At 36.7% G+C, this 20,010-nt stretch overlaps 1 protein-coding gene across 2 annotated transcripts in view; it reads right to left on the reverse strand.

The window, feature by feature from the left end:
• The window catches only part of LOC137405779 (cAMP-dependent protein kinase catalytic subunit PRKX-like), a 35,633-nt gene that overhangs the window by 4,578 nt on the left and 11,045 nt on the right, over positions 1 to 20,010 (reverse strand). For both annotated transcript variants that reach the window (XM_068092172.1, XM_068092171.1), the window contains 2 exons: positions 8,681 to 8,944; positions 4,111 to 4,230 (listed from right to left, as the gene is read on the reverse strand). In XM_068092172.1, coding sequence (XP_067948273.1) covers positions 4,111 to 4,230; positions 8,681 to 8,944 — 384 coding nt within the window. The remainder of the gene's footprint in view (positions 1 to 4,110; positions 4,231 to 8,680; positions 8,945 to 20,010) is intronic.

Raw genomic sequence — 20,010 nt, forward strand, 5'->3', positions numbered from 1 at the left:
TTAAAAAGTAATAACAAAATAATATGCTAAACTTAGAAACTGTAATTACCTACAGTAATTTTAGTGTATTTAATGGTTATATAATATATATAATAATAATATATATATTATAATGATCTACAATAAAAGTTTTATTGCTGTAAAATCATTCTCTTCTTCCTTTAACGTTGTTATCAAACTTAAAGAGCCATCATGGCTAAGAAATTAAAGACATAGGCCCTCTGTAGTTATATAGTTATATACGTATAATGAATTAAATTTATAGTAAACATTATATTAAGCACTAAAATGCATAATAAAGTTTCACTTTCGATTATTTTTCACTAATTTTTGTATTACTCATGCAACATCACGCCTTCACGAAACATGAAGAATGCTGAGCTGATAGAGAGAGCGAGCATCATCTCTTTCAGGCGTTGTGGGAGGGTTTCGGTGAATAGCACCTTCATGATTCCGACGTACTCAGCACACCAACCACCAAGTTTGAATTTCGAGAGAAATTTTTGTAGTCATTTGGCGAATAAATGTCATAATGAGGGCATGAAAAACCATTGTGTTCTAAACAAGGACACCCTCGCCAGGGGTTGCACTGTAGTTCAAATCCCATTCTTACCAAATTTGCATAGGCCAAATGTTAGTCGCCTTGATTAAAAGATTTTTGTCAGCACTGCCCTGAAAAAAACTTTGTACTAAATCTGTTTTAATGGAGATAATTTCCACGAGACGCTAGACTAGTTTCAGCTACTAAATACAGTATTCAAATACAGTAGCCACCCTTACAACGTTATTAAACCATTCCAAGACCGTTTACGTTATAGAAACTTTACATTGTACCAAACGTGAAACACAAGTAAACAGCTTAATCCATTTCAAGATGTTGTCAAATTCATCCCTTGGGCCCTTGAAAAAGAACAAACGCTAAACTTTACTTTTCAACTTAATGACTGCATAGTAACTGTGGTAATAATGGTTTCTATCAAAAACTTTTTCATTTTTTCTATCACTTATCACCTAAGGTCCATGGTTACAGTAATTTTACATTAAGTTAAGGGAAGAAAATACCTTCAATGTTAATTTAAAACGTTTTTTGAATTTTTTTCCTAGACAACAAGGTTTATGCTGTAAAGAAAAAACGAAAACGTTTTACATACATTAGATACATCTAAAATACAGTAAAACAAAAATATTTCTTTACAGTAATAAATGTGGATGCTGTTTGTCTGTCTGTCCGGCTGAAGCCAGGGTTAAAGGTTAGAGGGAAAAAGATTGCTCTCAACGAGACTCCAACTCATAATATTTATCTTGGTAGACCGACTCTCCAACACCTGCACCAATCGATCGACTGCCTTTAGGTATATATTTCTGAATAATTGGCACACTTGATCTCTTACAGCACACTAGACTACCAGAGTACTAGTATATATAATAGAAATACCCTTAAACCCCGCTTTCTCTCATAAGTACGACAAGCGATAAAATGATATTTTGAAGGGTAACTATGGGGCTTTCGTTATAGAAATTGAATTTAAGAACTCGCACCGACTTAACGCTTTACGTTATATGGGACTTCTAACGTAATACGACGCTAACAATTCACAATTTATTCTCGTTAAGTAGATAAGAGGTTTACGTTATAGGAGCGTTTACTGTAAGATAAAACCTTCTGGTGTAATGAAAAAAACAAACAATCGACCAGCAGTTTATCACACCGCGATATGTTCAAGTGAGCTGTCACGTCTATCAAATGTGGTATACAAAGCTGTGCCACTCTGGAGTGTCTCACAGGTATCATACAAGTGACATGTGACCATGTTAGTGTCAGTCCATAACAAATACTATCCTTTGATCTCCGCAGAGCAAATATCTCTAAGAGGGTAGAGAGGTTCAAAGTTCGCCTTCACTATCTGCGATGAGAAACTAACAGATGACAATAAAAAGCTAGCCAAAGCTCTTGATCAAGTGGTTATGGATCTTATAATATCATTACTTCAATCATTTGCCTAGTTTCCTCGGTAAGAGCGGCTAATAAACGTATTTCTTCTGGAGAGAAAAGGAAATTATTTGATGACTCCAGCGCAGGGTACATCAGCTATGACGTTAGCCAAAAGCCAACCTATTGACGTCAAACATTGCACCAAGTTATACATAAATAACATTGAAATTTCAGTGATATTAATAGAAAAATATTGTGTATTACATGTAAATAATCATCATTTGCAAAGTCCTCATCCACTGATTGTTGCTGCAGCAGTTTTGTACGAAATATTACAGAATGCTGTATAAATTTGGCATTAAAAGAAGCAGACCAATAACGAAGAGATGCGTGCAGCAGGTTTTGCAATACACCAGTCTATATGAAAATAAATTTGTTGATGCGCTAAAACCTTCACCATAATTTGAACATCTGTTGGATGAAATTAAATCAAAAGTTATTAAATGCAGTAAATGATTTATCATCAAAAGTCTGGGTCATTTTAAACCATTCTTCTGAGTTGTCATATTCCTCATATTACCCAGTAAGCATTGCATAGAGCTGTATGAATGTTGCTGTTCTGCTCATAGTAGCTTAATAAACATACAAAACAAACATCTCTTGTAGTTAGATAGTTGTGAATGCCAGTTAGTACTGCGCATACACAGGCAAGCTGTCACCGTCATTGCATTCATTCCTTAAAGTGAATAAAGAATAAAGTGATATTCTACAGCGATCAAAACCGTCTCCATAGCCGTTGGACATATAACTGTTCGAGTTAATGATGTTGAGGTCGAGTTATCTAAAGCAATTTATCATTGCGTGGGAACGAACCAAACAAATCCGTTCGAGTTAACCTCGCGTTCGAGATGAAACGTTACGATACATTTTATCCGAGGGCGAGTTATTCGAGTTTGACTGTACTTAGCCATGGAAAATTCCCAAAAGGTTGGGGCGGCTCAGCCGGCCAGCCGCCCCAGGGAATATGGGCCTGGTTATATAGTTGTGAATGCCAGTTAGTACTGCACATACACAGGCAATCCATCAACTTCACTGCATTGACTCCTTATATAGGTTTCCATTCTGTTACTTTTTATTCATGATTATTTAGGAGTATTGAAGAACTGCGAATTTGATAAACTGTTAAAATTGAAGTGTTATAACAGTTTTCAGGATGACATGGGACAGCGCACTAGTTTCAGACTGCCATCAGAGCATACTTGCAAGAAATGGTACAATAACTCAAAACTTGTAATTAAAAAAATTAATAAGTCAACATCATGTCTACAGTGCACTAGCTTGCTACAATTTTCATCTGATCGCTGCAACACTAGATAAGAATTTATCCAGAGAGCATGCGCAGCAAGTAATTCATAGAGTTATCATTAGAATCTATCTAGAGAGCATGAGCAGCAAGCAATTCATAGAGTTATCACCAGAATTTATCCAGAGGGCATGCGCAGCAAGTAATTCATAGAGTTATCATCAGAATTTATCTAGAGAGCATGAGCAGCAAGCAATTCATAGAGTTATCATCAGAAATTATCCAGAGAACATGAGCAGCAATCAATTCATAGAGTTATCACCAGAATTTGTCCAGAAAGCACGAGCAGCAAGAAATTCATAGAGTTATCATCAGAATTTATCCAGATAGCATGCGCAGCAAGCAACTCATAGATTTATCATCAGCATCTATCTAGAGAGCATGAGCAGCAAGCAATTCATAGAGTTATCACCAGAATTTATCCAGAGGGCATGCGCAGCAAGTAATTCATAGAGTTATCATCCGAATTTATCCAGAGAGCATGAGCAGCAAGCAATTCATAGAGTTATCTTAGTTGGGAATGCCAAGTATTTCTTTGAGCACAGCTATTATTATTATTACTACTAGTGTGCTGGCAATTCCGAGCACTGTGAGAGATCATCAAGTGTAATAACTATATGCCCAATTATTCCATAGTGTACTAAGGTGATCGAGTGCAGCAGTGGTAGCGTGCTTGCCCCTGAATATGGAATACCTGTGTTTGATTCCCGTGCGGTGCAACCTTTTTGCTAACTCTCTTAGCATGGCTTTGGACGGACAGACAGACGGACAGACAGAGGTCTTATTATAGTGAAGATTATGACTGTGAACTTACCCAACAAGCATCTCATAGATGAACACTCCGAGAGCCCACCAGTCAACTGCCTTATTGTGACCTTTTGACTGTATGATCTCAGGTGCCAAGTATTCTGGTGTCCCGCACAGAGTCCACGTTCTGCAGATAGCAATTTCACACATACGGAGAAACGAATGTAAAAAATTTAAGATATTGCTGGTAGGGTATATTTTATATAATGGGCAGACAATCACTTGAACATTTTTATCATATTCCAAACCTATGTATCTGTTTTTACTTACAGTTTCTCCTATTGTCAATTTTGAAAATATTTTGCTGAAATGTGTGCAAACCTAAAGTTGATAAAATCATATGAAAGAGCACAGCAAGTTTTTAATATATTTTGTATTTAAACTCAACAATAAGTTGCACACGGTCTTTTGCAGCACAAACATAAACGGACAAGCATTTGTTACCTTCATTGTATTAATTCATTACATTCATACCTTTGACCTTGACAATCGAGAAAATTGAGATACAAGCAAAATTTGGAGCATGTGATAGAGATATGAGCCTGGAGATACAAAACACCTTGGAGGTATGAGTATGCAAGCCAACACCTTGGAGGTATGAGTATGCAAGCCAACACCTTGGAGGTATGAGTATGCAAGCCAACACCTTGGAGGTATGAGTATGCAAGCCAACACCTTGGAGGTATGAGTATGCAAGCCAACACCTTGGAGGTATGAGTATGCAAGCCAACACCTTGGAGGTATGAGTATGCAAGCCAACACCTTGGAGGTATGAGTATGCAAGCCAACACCTTGGAGGTATGAGTATGCAAGCCAATTGTCGATGACTATTAAATGGCAAAGTATAACACGCTTTCAATAAAAACATCGCTCAGTCTTTCTTGTCGTAAAATCTATTGTGAAAAAAGCGAAGCAAAAAGCGCCAAGTCGGAAACAATTAAAAGTAATGTTGATGACAAAATTAAAGTTAAGTTTAGTAAAAGACTAGACCTTAACTTTATGTGCGTGTTTAGCAAACTAAATCTAAAGTTTATGTTATGTAGTGTTACAGCAGTCTCGTGTAGCGAACGCGTTGCTGTCAAGTCTCTTTCAGACTGCCATGAGCCATTACTTGTCTTGAAGATAAGAACTCCTTGCAGTACCTAGCAATGCTACATTTTGTTGCTAAACATACAGTGTGGCTACTAAATAGGTATTTGTTATGCTTCGTGAGCACAGGTACTTAATTACAACAATTGAAAACAAGTTTTTCCATCATAATATTCTGTTTTTATGAAAACATTAAGTTGTATTTAGCTAATTTATATAAGAAATATTGCATTGAGAAAATAATTTTAACAGAAATATGTAGAAGTAAGACTCTTTAGGCTTACTGTGTCTCTTTACCACCGAGCGTACCACTACTTGTACGACCGAGCGTACCACTACTTGTACGACCGAGCGTACCACTACTTGTACGACCGAGCGTACCACTACTTGTACGACCGAGCGTACCACTACTTGTACGACCGAGCGTACCACTACTTGTACGACCGAGCGTACCACTACTTGTACGACCGAGCGTACCACTACTTGTACGACCGAGCGTACCACTACTTGTACGACCGAGCGTACCACTACTTGTACGACCGAGCGTACCACTACTTGTACGACCGAGCGTACCACTACTTGTACGACCGAGCGTACCACTACTTGTACGACCGAGCGTACCATGACTTGTACGACCGAGCGTACCACTACTTGTACGACCGAGCGTACCACTACTTGTACGACCGAGCGTACCACTACTTGTACGACCGAGCGTACCACTACTTGTACGACCGAGCGTACCACTACTTGTACGACCGAGCGTACCACTACTTGTACGACCGAGCGTACCACTACTTGTACGACCGAGCGTACCACTACTTGTACGACCGAGCGTACCACTACTTGTACCACCGAGCGTACCACTACTTGTACCACCGAGTGTACCACTACTTGTACCACCGAGTGTACCACTACTTGTACCGCCGAGTGTACCACTACTTGTAGCATCGAGAAGCACTAAATTTTCATGACTGTTATAATTACAGTAATATATTTTTTGATTCATTATTAATGTGCTAATTTACTTTTTTATAGTTATGTAATTATTTCAAAATCAGTTATTTTGAGTTTTTACATAACTACCTAAATTTATTATCAATAATTTTTGGGGATATAAAAAACTAAATGAATTAAAGGTATTCTTATGAAAATACTTGACCTTTTACATATTTTATATAATTCATTTGTTTCGTTAATCACAGCGCTTTTTAAGGAGTTACCATAGCTTTACGCACTGTAGAACAAGTTAAATTATTTACATTTTACATTGTATTCGAATAGGAATATTTGTTTTAATATGCTATATTTTTCGCATACAAAGCAGATCGTGGAACGAGTTACTCGAATAGATGGTAGCCTGTACATGCAGTAGATCTAATGTCAATTAGGCTATAGTATTAGACTAGCCCCATAAATACACCAGCAAGGCGAACAGAATGTACATATTAGGTATACATTAATGATATACATATTGGAATTGTGCGCACATGTTGAGTTAAGGCGTGATAAGGGTTTAATGGACATACGAGAGTTGCGGATTACCACAGTCGCTTTGCTAAAAAATAAGGAACTCGGAGGTCATAGCGACACACTCCTGTCTCGATTAGCAGCAGCTTTCGAAATAGGAGCGGCTCATGTGGAAAACGTTTAGAATGGAATAACTTGAACGGCATTTTCGTGTACATCATTTGCGAGTGCAGTTTCCATCTTTCGCAAGCATGAAACACCAATCAAAATTGGTGAGCACTAAAACTCGCTTGAATGGCAGGTATTTGCCGTTTCCATCTTGCAGACGATGCAAACTTGTGATAGGAATAGAGAGAAAGAATCACACATCAAGTTAACTATGCTCACTATGTTTATAGCCTAACATTCCACATTTTAAGACTTCAATCTACACCTACCACCTACGCGTATCGACCTATGTAAACCCAGACATTTTACACTCGCTGCCAAGAATGTGCTGAACATTACGATGTAGAATACAAATGCAGATTAGCAATACCCGACTAGCCTCATCAAAATTCAGGTGCAAGTATTCAGCCTTATACACTAGCTGCTTTATGAAGTATTTCGTGTTGTGGTTCTAGGCCAGATTTGAGAATTGTATTCAGCCATTAATTTGTCCCAAAGCTATGTGTTCAGCTTTCCTGGCATTTGTTTGTAAAAATGAGGTACACCGCTAAAAAATTACATGTTATATTAACGTAACTAAAATTAAAAACCAGCCACTATGAAGCCATTAACATAACGCTTTTGGTGGTTCTTAACCATCTTCAGTAAAACTTATAGTCATAACATAAGCTGTTATTTTTCTATTTTTGTGATCTTAGAAGGTCTGTCTATAGCCTCATTAAAACCTAGTTGGCAGTGTTGTTGTCTTTGACTGACTTTAACAATATCTGTTCAGAATTTATAAGAATGTCAATGGTTTAGAATTATCACTCAAAATTGAATTTTGAAGATGAACTCGCATAACATTTTTTGAAAATTTCATCAAAAAGTATAGGTATTCTTCTATCATTTTCGGTTGTTTTTGATGTTTGAGGTGATCTGATCGCAAGGATTCTTCAAGATTGAAATTAATAATAAACTTGATCGCGATAAAAACGCTCAGATCAAGCGAATGCTTTTGTGCTCCGCAATGAGTTACGGAGCATCGCGAGACACTCAATGCTTCAACTTGAACGCAATAGTCGATATCAAATGTTGCAATAATAACAACTAGTGATGTCATTTCGCAAGTATTTTCCTCCCAAGCATTTTAATTGCGATCAAGTTTTATCGATGCTAATCTTGAAACATCCTGGCGATCAGATCACTTCAAACAACAAAAGCAATCAAAAATGATAGAGCAGTACTGGTACTTCTGACGAAATCTAAAAGAAATTTAGTGTAAGTTTATCTTTAAGAATTCTGCTTGATCCCTTATACCCTAGGACACTTATATTTCGCTAGTATTTAGTTTCGTGAGTAGCATACAGAGTAAAATTTCGCTGCAACTTAATTTCGCAGCTCTGATGAGTGCGAAAATATAGTGATGTAAAAATAAATGCAGTGGAACAAACATAATTAGATTCCTCAGGTTTGGTTCATCGGTAAGAAAAAATTTTCAATTTGGGACTAGTTTGTAATTGTGAGCCACAGGTAGATATGTGTGGGCGAGGTCGATAATGCAATCTGATCGCTTGCTGCCATTTGTTTCTTGGACTATCAATGAACAAAGCTACTTAATTTCACGTTTTCGCTCGTTCGTTATGATAGTTTAGTTTCGCTCATGAAATTTTCGCGAGAGGATGACTCCGCAAAAACGCGAAAGTTAGATGACGCGAATACATAAATGTTCTAGGGTAGAAAAGCCTGCAAAACAGGAACTGCAGCCTTATAGAGATACGACTAGCTAAGGCCAGTGTAGGCATAAGTAGTAATAACTACTAACACTCAAATACTGTAAGCTACACATGAAGCTAGAAAGAGCTGTAACTCACCGATCTTCTAATCTCTTAGCAAATCCAAAATCTGTAATCTTGACATGACCTTGCTTGTCGAGCAGCAGGTTCTCAGGCTTAAGATCACGATATACAATGCTGAGTTTATGGAGATAGTCTATTGCGCTGACTATTTCAGCAGCGTAAAAAAGTGATGTTGACTCTGAGAAATGTCCAGCATTGCGTAAATAGGAGAACAATTCACCACCAGGAACATACTCAAACATGAGGTAGATATAAAACTTGGATTTGCCCGCCCAATGCCTACAAATACAAACACATTCATGATTTGGATGTCTAGCCGTCACACATAAAACACCAGCAGTCAAGTGTGCCTACAGTTCATCAAGCATTTCCGGGCACAAAGTGAGGGTGTGCAGCCTGTAGACCCCTTCTGACTATTTGCTTTTTCTTTCAACTAGCTTAGCTGATCTCAGCAAATATTTTGTTTGGTACTTTCAAACAAATGTGGATGACCTTATCATGCTGCATAGCACTAAAATCATCAGATTGTATGGTCTTTCTGAAATCCATAAGCATGTTATCAGATATTCAACTGAATCAAACGGAATCCAACATAATCAAGGAAATACTTATACGATAAGTAATGGAGATAAGGCTGAAGCATGATGGCAAAATATCAAACCAACCCGTTGGCTGAATCGCCAGCGTTGACGCTACGGCCGACACTAGTGGTGAATGCTAAAGAATGTGCGCTCGCTCGATATTTGTGGCTTGACATTTGTGCCTGCTGCTTTGTCTTGATTGGTCAGCTGATCCACCAAGAACATGTTCCAAAACAAAATCTAAATCGCATAGCAGAGAGTAGCTCAATTTATAATAAAACTCAGTTTCTCTAAAATAATGTAAGACTATAATAAACAAAAGCTATGTTTAAAATATAATGCTTAAAACCCAACAATTCAAAATTTTAAATAAATAAATTTCACAATTTATATAAGCTTAATAAAAATTTATTTCTATAGGCTACATGAGAAAAACAAAAATTTTCACTCGTGTCTGACGCCTCTGATGTGCTCCAATAAGCATTCGGTGTAAGGATGACGCTAGTACTAGCGTTTTGAAATGTCATGCCTCAACTTACGAGTACTCCAACATACAAGTCATGCCTCAACTTACGAGTACTCCAACATACAAGTCATGCCTCAACTTACGAGTACTCCAACATACAAGTCATGCCTCAACTTACGAGTACTCTAACATACAAGTCATGCCTCAACTTACGAGTACTCCAACATACAATATTAAGATACCAGCAAAACTTTGAGTAAGTTTCTACCTTGAGATACGAGAAAACTTTGAGATACAAACATACAAGCCAGTTCTTGATGTGGCCACTAAGTGGCTAAATATGCGAGTACTAAAATATTACCTATTTTGTATTTTTGTAAAACAATCGCTTAGTCTTTTTGGTCAAATCAGTTTGAAAAGGTTTTCAAAAGGCTGGCGATTATAGGCTGACAGTTATAGCGAAAGCGAGGCAAAAAGCGTCAAGCCAAAAGATGATAATAAATTTAAAGCAAAGAAAAAAAATTAATTTAAGTTTCGTAAACGATTCAGACAGCCTGAAGTACATGTTATGTACGCTAAATTCATTTAAAGAATGACTTGCAACAAAATTCACATTACAGTTATTTGGTATCAAAAGGTTCATCATGTCTTACTCAATGTATCGATGCTCATAACTCCACTTCTATTGCACATAAAAAGCTAGTTTTGGCTGCAAACTGTAGCAAACATATCAATGAGTGCAATGAGCTTTTAACAATGTCAAATATAGATATCGAATAAAAATATTTCTTCAAATTTAGAATGAAATAAAAATTGAAAATGCCAACAAATTGCAAAGAAAGACACAGCTATAATATCATCGCAGGTCAATTGCAAGCAATAGAAATCAACTGGTCGAGATATTTCTCGATTATATTATGTTTTTCGATGCACATTTATTAAGAGATCTTTGACAAGTTGGGAGGTAAGTTAGCAGATTTATTGCATCCAAAAAGTTTAATATCGCTCCACCAAAAAAAGAGAGCAAAATATAGGCGACATTCGCTTCATCGTAATAGAGCTAAATTTATCTTCCGAAAATTCTGATGAGCTATTTGAAAAATACACCGGCCAGCCTCTACTTGAACGCCGCCTTCAATTGCCCACCACTACAATAGAGGAAGAGTTGAAAAATTGAGCGCCTTAAGAGTGAATTGTCCAACATATTCATTGCTTTACAACCTCAGATCCATACTTTACGGCCTCAGATCCATGCTTCGATGCAAGCAGGTTAATCTTTCAAGGCTAACTTTTTTTCCCAAAATCAATATGTTCTCAACAATATCGATTTTTCAAATTGCACCGATCCAATTTCTATTGATCTCCGCTAGGGCAAACTTAGTCATTCACTTGTTTATACTTGAACAGTTGTACATATATGCTGTTAAGATCGAGCATGTAAACAAATAGAACATACTTATGAGGAGCTTTATAGAATAGTAAAGAAAGAAAATTGTCTAAAAATGCTACTAGTAGCTCTCTCCATCGATGTTTTGTTTAAACGGTTGAGTATCTATCAGTGAACAGCAAAGAAATAATATTAGATAAAGTTTCTATACTAACAATGAGACCAAAGACCGGATCAATGCTAAAACTCTACAGAGTTAAATTACAAAGTGTATTTTTTCTACTTGAAGCAATGGTGAAGTAGAGAAATTCACCGCTAAACCACAAAGTCTTTGCCAGTTGGTTAATACAACAAAGAACTTAGATGGAACTGGTCGAGTGGGATGCGCTCGAAAGTCCATAAAATAATTATAGTGAAGTGGAACGACAAACGGAATTGAAGAAGATCGCTAAGGAGACCGTAGCAGCGAACATCCGACTAAATTATTATCTACTCAGCAGACTAAAGGTTTACAATTTAAAAACATGAACAAAACACCTAAGTAACTTTCACTATACACATCGCACGCTATTTACCGATATTCATAGATTTGCCATCAATATCGATGTTTATGTTGTTTTTACCTAAAAGAATATTAATAGTCTGACGCAGACGAGAGTTGTAGAAAGCTTTAATAATGATAATAATAATAATAGCGTATGATATCAATATTAATATTATTTGTTGCCGTTCACTATTGAGTTTATCACCTATAATCATGAACTATCACCATTTTTTGCTTTTTATGAGTGATGCCTTATACTGCTGTTGAAATAATAATATAATTCTCTCATTAATCTGCCAATCATTGACTACGCTTGATCGATAATTTCTGTGCCAATTGCTATGAACGCCTGCGACCTAACGCATTTCTTTCAATATCATTAACCCTAGCGATGCTGGGAGTATCTCATTTTCAACGCAAATTGTTTTACAACAACAATCCATGAATAAACGCGTTGTGTTTATTCATGGCAATTATCCTTAATGCGTGCTAAGACAGATTCGCTAGTCTTAAATCAGATCGATCGTGGGATATTTATAGCAACAACGAAAGTTCCAAGATTGCTAAATGAGCCTGGCATTGCTAGAAGTAGACCTGATTTTGCACATTAAATAAGCTGTTTTGCTCATAGAACTCTCCCTTCACTCTAGAATTTGTCAATGTCTCAGAACAACACTCTTATTATAGTAAAATTTATTCCTTAACTAACAAGTGATAAAGTGGCGGTCTCACAACAGGTTCGGAACCAGCTGAAAGTGACCTTTTACTTTAATTTAGTGAGACGGTTTAGACCAGAGCTTTCTAATAAAGTATGTAGATTAGTGGGCATTTGGTAAACTGGGCATTTGGTAAACTGCGTAGGTATTAGCAGCTATTGAGCAGAAATTTTGTGTAAGTTCACCTTTAATTATGTAACTGCTACGTTACATAATAAGTTACATCTAACTGCATGTTTATGATTTATATTACTCAATCTCAACAGTAATCTTAGTTGTATCCTTTCACAGTAGCACCACTAACTAAATGCTGCTTTAGCCTGCAGAAATAAGATGCGTTTGAACGAACGCAATGCGCACAGCAAAATACAATATTTAATTAGTTTACATTTTATATATAACAATCTTTTGATTGTAATGTAGATGGTTTGCCAGAAGATATGCCAATCCTTTAAACTGTTATCTATTTTAAAATGTGTTTTTGATTGCTGAATCAATTATCCATTAGTAACACACCCAACTATGCGGAACATCAGATATTTTATACAGCTGAGAATTTCAACTGACGCATACGCTAGTAAGTGTAATTCATTTTTATGGGATTGTCAGAATAAAAAAACATTGCTTTCAGATATTTCTTAATAACTCTATGTATCTACGTATAAAACTGAGATCTTGTAATCTTGCTAAATACAGTTGCACTGGAGAAATAAAATGGCCCGTAGTGAAAACACTCGATTAAATATTGCTTCGCATGGGACTCAACCCATGACATTCACTGTCGGATACCGATGCCCTACGTGCCAATCCAGTCAGATGCCCTACGTGCCAATCCAGTCAGATGCCCTACGTGCCAATCCAGTCAATATCCAGCTTTGCAGAATAATATTTACTATAATAAGAGTTGTGACTTCGTGTGAGGGAAGAGTTACATAAACAGACTGCAAATAAAGCTCCAAGCTTTATCTACCGCTTATTCAATGTGAGAAAGTAGGTCAACAACAAGCAGCAATCTCAAAACTATTGTTTTCAATATAAATATGTCGGGATCTGTCTGATGAGAAACTCAAAAATGCGTCTTCCCATGCATTATGGACAATTGCTATCACTAAATGCGTTCATAGATGCGTTCGCAGCGAAAGCGGTATAGCGAAACACGTTGAAAATTGGCTTACTGTTGATACAAACTAAATGCACAAACAGTTTATTTTTATACCCAACTATCCAGCTAGTTTTCATTGTTTTTTACAAAGCAACAATTGGTTTTTCACAAAAAAAAACTGGCAGATTCACCTGATAAAAAGAACAATGAAATAAAACAAGAATGCACAACGTGCAGCCTACACATCCACAAAGTCACAGTTCTCACTATTTTATTTACCTTCTATTCCGCCTGTCACAGTCACTAGATTTCATTTGGGTGGATAGTGTGAATTAGGAATTGTGTGCACATTGAGTTTTCGTGCGATAAATGCTTCAACGAACGTTTGCGTGTTGCGGATTAATGCAGGCGCTTTGTTAAAAAAGATGAGGAAATCCACGCCGGAGGTCGTATCGGCTCACACTTGTCCCGTTCAAATCAAAATAGGATGCACTGAAGTGTAGAAAATGTTTAAAATGGAATAGCTTGAACGGCATCTCCTGATACACAAGTATCATTTCCATCTTTCACAAGTATAGAACATTTGATAAAATTAGGAGTGACAAAACTTGCTTGACTGGCAGGTTTTCACCGTTTCCATCTTGCTGACGATGGAACTTGCAGACTAACCGCCCCCACGGTAACCGTGGTTGGTATGTTTATATAACATCAGACACAAGCTACCTGTTGACAAGCCTGAGATTAGTTTTTGACCTCTGTTAGCCTTCTGCTATATTGTTTATGCTTCGTACAAAGCAGCGCTGACCCTACCCTACTCTATGCTACATAAATAAATGGTTGACAAGAAATGCAATGAATTTTATAACAGTAAACATAATGATGATGTTTAGCAATCCAGGTTAGAGTAGAACTGAGCTATCATAGATGCATGCAGGAATGACCTCTTTTTCACAACCCGCTTCTATTTACCCGCTGATATTCGTCTTATGAGTTTTTTCGCATAAGCAGCATCTGCTGCTTACAAGCTAATACTGAGGAGATCTACAGAGTGTAAAGAGAGAGCATCTAAAAAATACTGCTAGTGGCTCTCTCCATCGGCGTTGATGTGTTGTTTAACCGTGGGTATCTATCAGTGGACAGCAAAGAAATGAGATCCGATGAATCTTCTACAGTATCTACACTAACAATGAGACAAAAGACCATATCAACGTTGAAACTCTAAACAGTACGATTACAAAGTGTCGTTTCGCTACTCAGAGCAATTTGAAGAGGAAGTGAATTTCTGAGGATATTGATACAATATGATACATAAGTTATACATGAGTGGATAAATATGGTTGCTAAGTTGGAGAGTCAAAATAAATGCGAGTAAATAGATTCGCTATATTATTACGGCACACTGATTGGCTGTCTTTACCAACTCGAGAGGGCAAGTGATGCGCTTGACAGCCATTCCTACCCAGTGCAAAAAAATGTAAAATTTTTTGACAACGGGGTGGCCGAGGAACTGTAATACTATGATGCGTTACTATAATGTGATACTATGAAATCTCATCTACAGATGATACAAATCTGTAATGGATATAAACACTCTAAACACAATATACGCCCAGATGCTAGTATAACAATTTTGCTTAAACTGTAACACGGTGGCAAGTAGAAGAGGAGTTTAACAGCATCCAATTTACAGAGTAACTACAGATGACCCTGTTTTTTTCCCGAATTCTCTCCCCGACTATCAATTGTCCAGACTACACTCTGGGTGCAGAGAATTGTCCAATGCAGCCATGTTTGTCCGAAAAATGACAACTTCGACCAATAGGTGGCTCTCGCGCTGGACGTGAACGTGTGAGTTTCCGTCAGAGTGTCGTATTGTAATCTTTTTTATTATTGTTACTGTTATTAATATTATACTGTCGTATTTTACTCTCTCATGTGTAGGCCTACTGTAAATGTATATTGTAGCTTAAAAATATGACAATGAGATAAAATATGCTGTTTAATATAATGTACAGTATGGTGCTCAAGTTTTAATGCCTGGAATTTTCAATGTCTAGACATGACATAGTCTGTATTCGTCCGAACAAACAAAGGTTGTCTGTATATTCCTTTTGTTTAGTTTGTGAAATATCAAATTTACTTTTAATATAAAATGTGTAATTTTGTATGCGATATATACAATGCCCGGCTTTGCCTGAGTAATAAAAAAGTCTCTGGATAGCAAATTTATTTTTATTTAACATATACAACATTTACCATTCTAGCTTTTAAACTTCATATCATGAAAAAAGTATTTTTGTGCAGTTCAAATGAATCAAGAAAAAAAATAAAACAATTGTAAAGGTTTTCAAACTTTTTCAACTTGTAACTTTCAAATTTTACATCATGAAGTGTATTTTTGAAATAAATTAGGAGGAAAAATAAAAATGTGAAGGTGTTCAAACATAAACGTGAAATCATTAGCAAGCAATGGCTAAATAAAGTCTGTTTTCGTTCCTTATGATTTTCGTTCGTTTCAGTGTTGGCAGGCAAAAATTGGCATGCGAAAATTGGCATGCCAATTTCCTAGCAAGACCTAAAAATACCTCTGTAAAATGATGAGTTGTTGCGAAGCATTTCCAATCAATAAAATGTTAAAGACTCACTACGATTGACTTTCGTCACTTAACAACAGTCAAAATACCGGCTGGTTCACACAATATCGCAGTATGTCAGCGTTATTCCAACAATACTTGGTTGATCGGTTATGATAACCATCACCATCATAAAACCATCCCTGTTTACATCAGCGGATAGCCTAAGCCACAACTTTATTGTACAACGCAGTTGCTGAAGTGGTAAAATACTAGTCCAGCAGCAACTGTCAAGAAGGGAAATATAGGTTAAAGGTTACTTGCCACACAATTCACGTTACAGTTATTTGATATGAAAAGATTCACCATGGCTTACTCTGTCGTGTTGTAGGTGCAAAATATGTGGAAATGTGATTACAAGCTCTTAAAAGCTAAAAACGAACAGTTAATCGCAGCCACACGAGACGGCCGTGGTTTGGATTCTCTTTCCAAAACGGCTCAAATGTGATGTAGCTGTGGGAGATGGTTTCTGTTTACACTTTCATGCAACCTTATTCGTCGAAATGTTTTCACAAATATGCTTCACGCATTCAATAAAACCGTGTCTATTGTTCTTACGCGTCTGTTTTATCGTCATTGTAATGCTGTCACTTTTAGCACTGATATCTATCTTATAACTTACCGTAAAAAATTCGTTTAATTTTTTAGCCTTAGCTTGAAGGAGTACATATCATTTTCTGATAATCATGACGAGCCTGTTGGTCACCTGTGATAATCGAAAAGTGCTGCAGAAATTATTTGCGAAGTATTGGGTCATATGATCAGATTACGACTTGCCGATTAGACCAAACCGAAACAAAACTGTAAAGTAGCGAGCATCTATATTTGATATGGGGTCTTCGGTAAAACCCGAAGTGTTTGTCATAAACTAGTGTTATGATAAGTTTTATATTGAGCTTTTTATTGGCCTTTCAATTCACGTGAGAACATCACGTGACAAGGCAATAAATAAATTTCATGACAACGTCATCGAAATAAAGAGGTTCCAATCTACGGCAGGTTTTCGTTTGAGCTTTTAGAGCTTGTAACCACATTTCCACATATTTGGCACTTACAACACAACAGAGTAAGACATGGTGAATCTTTTGATACCAAATAACTGTAATGCGAATTTTAATGCAAGTCAACCTTTAAGTAAACTGTGACAGTCAATCACCATCACCGAAATTATGAACATTGCACAGACTGTCATGGATGCACAGAAAATTGGCGCTAAATGTGCAAAATGTCAGGAAGAGTTTGACAGCTGAAATGTTTGCTGACATATCCGAGTTGCCTCGGTAATGTCATCGATTTCAGTGTGCATAGTCGCCGGATGATCACCGAGAGTATAACTCCAACACGGTGTGAACCAGGATTCATTCATCTCAACTATTAGACGTTTTCATGACAGAAAGTACAACGCATTGTCACAGCTGCCCTAGAATATGTTCTAAACTGCAGCGTACGCCAAAAATCTTATAAAGAAGTAACAGAACAAATAATTAATATTCTATATATTGTATATAACATATATAAAGAATTATATAGAAATAAGTATTAATGCTTTGTTGTATATTGGGATTTCATTTGTAACAGAATTTTCTCTGCACTGATTTGCAACATGCTCCTCTAAAAGTTCTCTTTGGCTCATAAAATAGAGATGATAGTAGGCAGTACTTACTAACAAGCCTTATTATATATAGCGATGCTACTAGCTAAATGATTAACTCTATGCACTTCAAATCATAAGCTATATTTCAGCTTTATTAACCATTCCAGCATCACATATATGATATGATAGTTATAAACGCTACTTAGGCAATCAGTGGTACTTGTCTAGTGGCTAAAGTACTTAGTTGTAGGAGTATAATAGAATCAGCTATGGACAGCGATATCAGTAAGACATGCATCTGCGAGTAAGAAACGGTGAATACGAATGGTCGTTGCTCTAGGCAACACGACAAACACAATTACAGAAACACCTCCCAATTGACAAGTAAATCTCTGATCAAATAGCCTGTGTACAGTCAACATAGATTAGCTGCCATAGACTGAGACCCAAACAGCCTGCGTATAGTCACATACTGTAGTTTTTGTAGACTGAGACCCAAACAGGCTGCGTATAGTCACATACTGTAGCTTTTGTAGACTGAGACCCATACAGCCTGAGTATAGTCACATACTGTAGCTTTTGTAGACTGAGAGGCAGACCCGATTGTGGGTGTTGACTATGGCTACTATGAACAAACAGAATCTGGAAAATGTTTAGACACCAACGGGCATAAGTAAATTGTACTTGTGTGGTTATGTTTTTCATGGATACCTAATAAAGATTACTTACCCCAATGTTTGGTTACATCGCATTTAGCGACTCCCCCAACCAAGATTGTAACAATAGCTAAATTTGCACTGAACATATGACATTAGGGCAGTAACTTCGTGAAAACAGCAATTTGTGCCAACGCTGACTTGATGTCTTATACAACTCTTACGAGTAAATAAAAACCTTTGCAAATCTCCGTTCTCATCAAAATGGAAATATTGTGAACATCTTTGTGATTGTATTGAATTTGGCAGAGTGATTCAGTTATTTTCCCAGGGTAAAGATAAAACCTTCAGGCATATAACAAAGTCTTTCGGTTCGCTGTTGAATTTGCATGTTTATCAAAAACAAATAAAAACCGAAGTATTCCGATAGATTTCGGAAGGCGTTTAATATCAGTCGGTGGTCTTTTATAAATTTTATCTTAATAGTATGCATGAATTGCATACTGATAATGAGCATTTAGTGAAGCAATGATCTTTTGCATATTATGTTTGTGGTTGGCACAACCTTTTCCTATAATAGGGTGCATGTGTTTATGCCAAGTATGAAAGGGAGTTTTCACAAGTGTTTAACAGAACTCGGCCACAGGGCACAGTAAATGAAGCATTTCACATAATTTACCAAACATTCCACTTTCTAGACCATAATCAAGCGATGGCAAAGAAAAATTCCACAAAACATTAGCAGAGCAAGGTATGCTTTTGTGTAATGTTGCAAGTAAAATGCATCTGCAAGGTACATGTTTTTAACACCAGAAAGCAGTGTTAATCTGATGTTAGACTGTATACACTGATGTACAACAAAGTGCTACGTTGCACTACTCATCAGTAAATAAACAGCTGCCATAGCATTAAAAGGCTCACTGTGAATAACGTGCACGTGGCATGCTGACAGGGCATGCTAATAAAGGCATCTATGGCAATATTTGTTGTCATTCCATAAAAGCTTTCCTTCCGATCTTCGTTGTTATAAAAAATGCTAAAAATGCAATTAAACTTATCATTCTTTAACTTTTATTGTAGTTAGTGGATTCGTTTTTTATTTACAGACTTTGATTGCATCACTGTTATCTTATTAAATTTTATTTATTTTATTTATTTATTCTATTTATTACCAATTGTACCAAATCCTATTGAACAGGGTATGTGACAAGTGACCATTTAGGCCTAGGTATATCTGACGGTATGAGACCAATTAGATGACAGCCATTGACATATCCAAAAAAAACTTTTAATATCTACCAAACATGATGACTATACAGTATTCCGTTGCTGACAATGAGATTTATCTGAACCTGCACCGCAATTACTGCAAGAACTAACATAATTCCCCTGAATTGTAAAGATTACACGATTAGAAACTGCTGTTCGCTTACTCCCAAGCATGAAGCAATCTTTAAACAAAACATCCTTTTGTAACGTTGTAAAGTTCAAAGCTCCAATCAACATCACACAAGGTGTCACTTTTTATTGTAGCTTGTTAAAAGTAATAACCTTATCTGACGCATGCTCTCACTCACTTCCTTGGTCACCTACAGATTGCCTCCATGTACCCTAAAGGCCGGTTCATACTATATCGCCGCATCTCGGCGGTGATTCCACAATACTT

This window comes from Watersipora subatra, chromosome 10, assembly GCF_963576615.1.
Source record: "Watersipora subatra chromosome 10, tzWatSuba1.1, whole genome shotgun sequence".
Lineage (NCBI taxonomy): Eukaryota > Metazoa > Bryozoa > Gymnolaemata > Cheilostomatida > Watersiporidae > Watersipora > Watersipora subatra.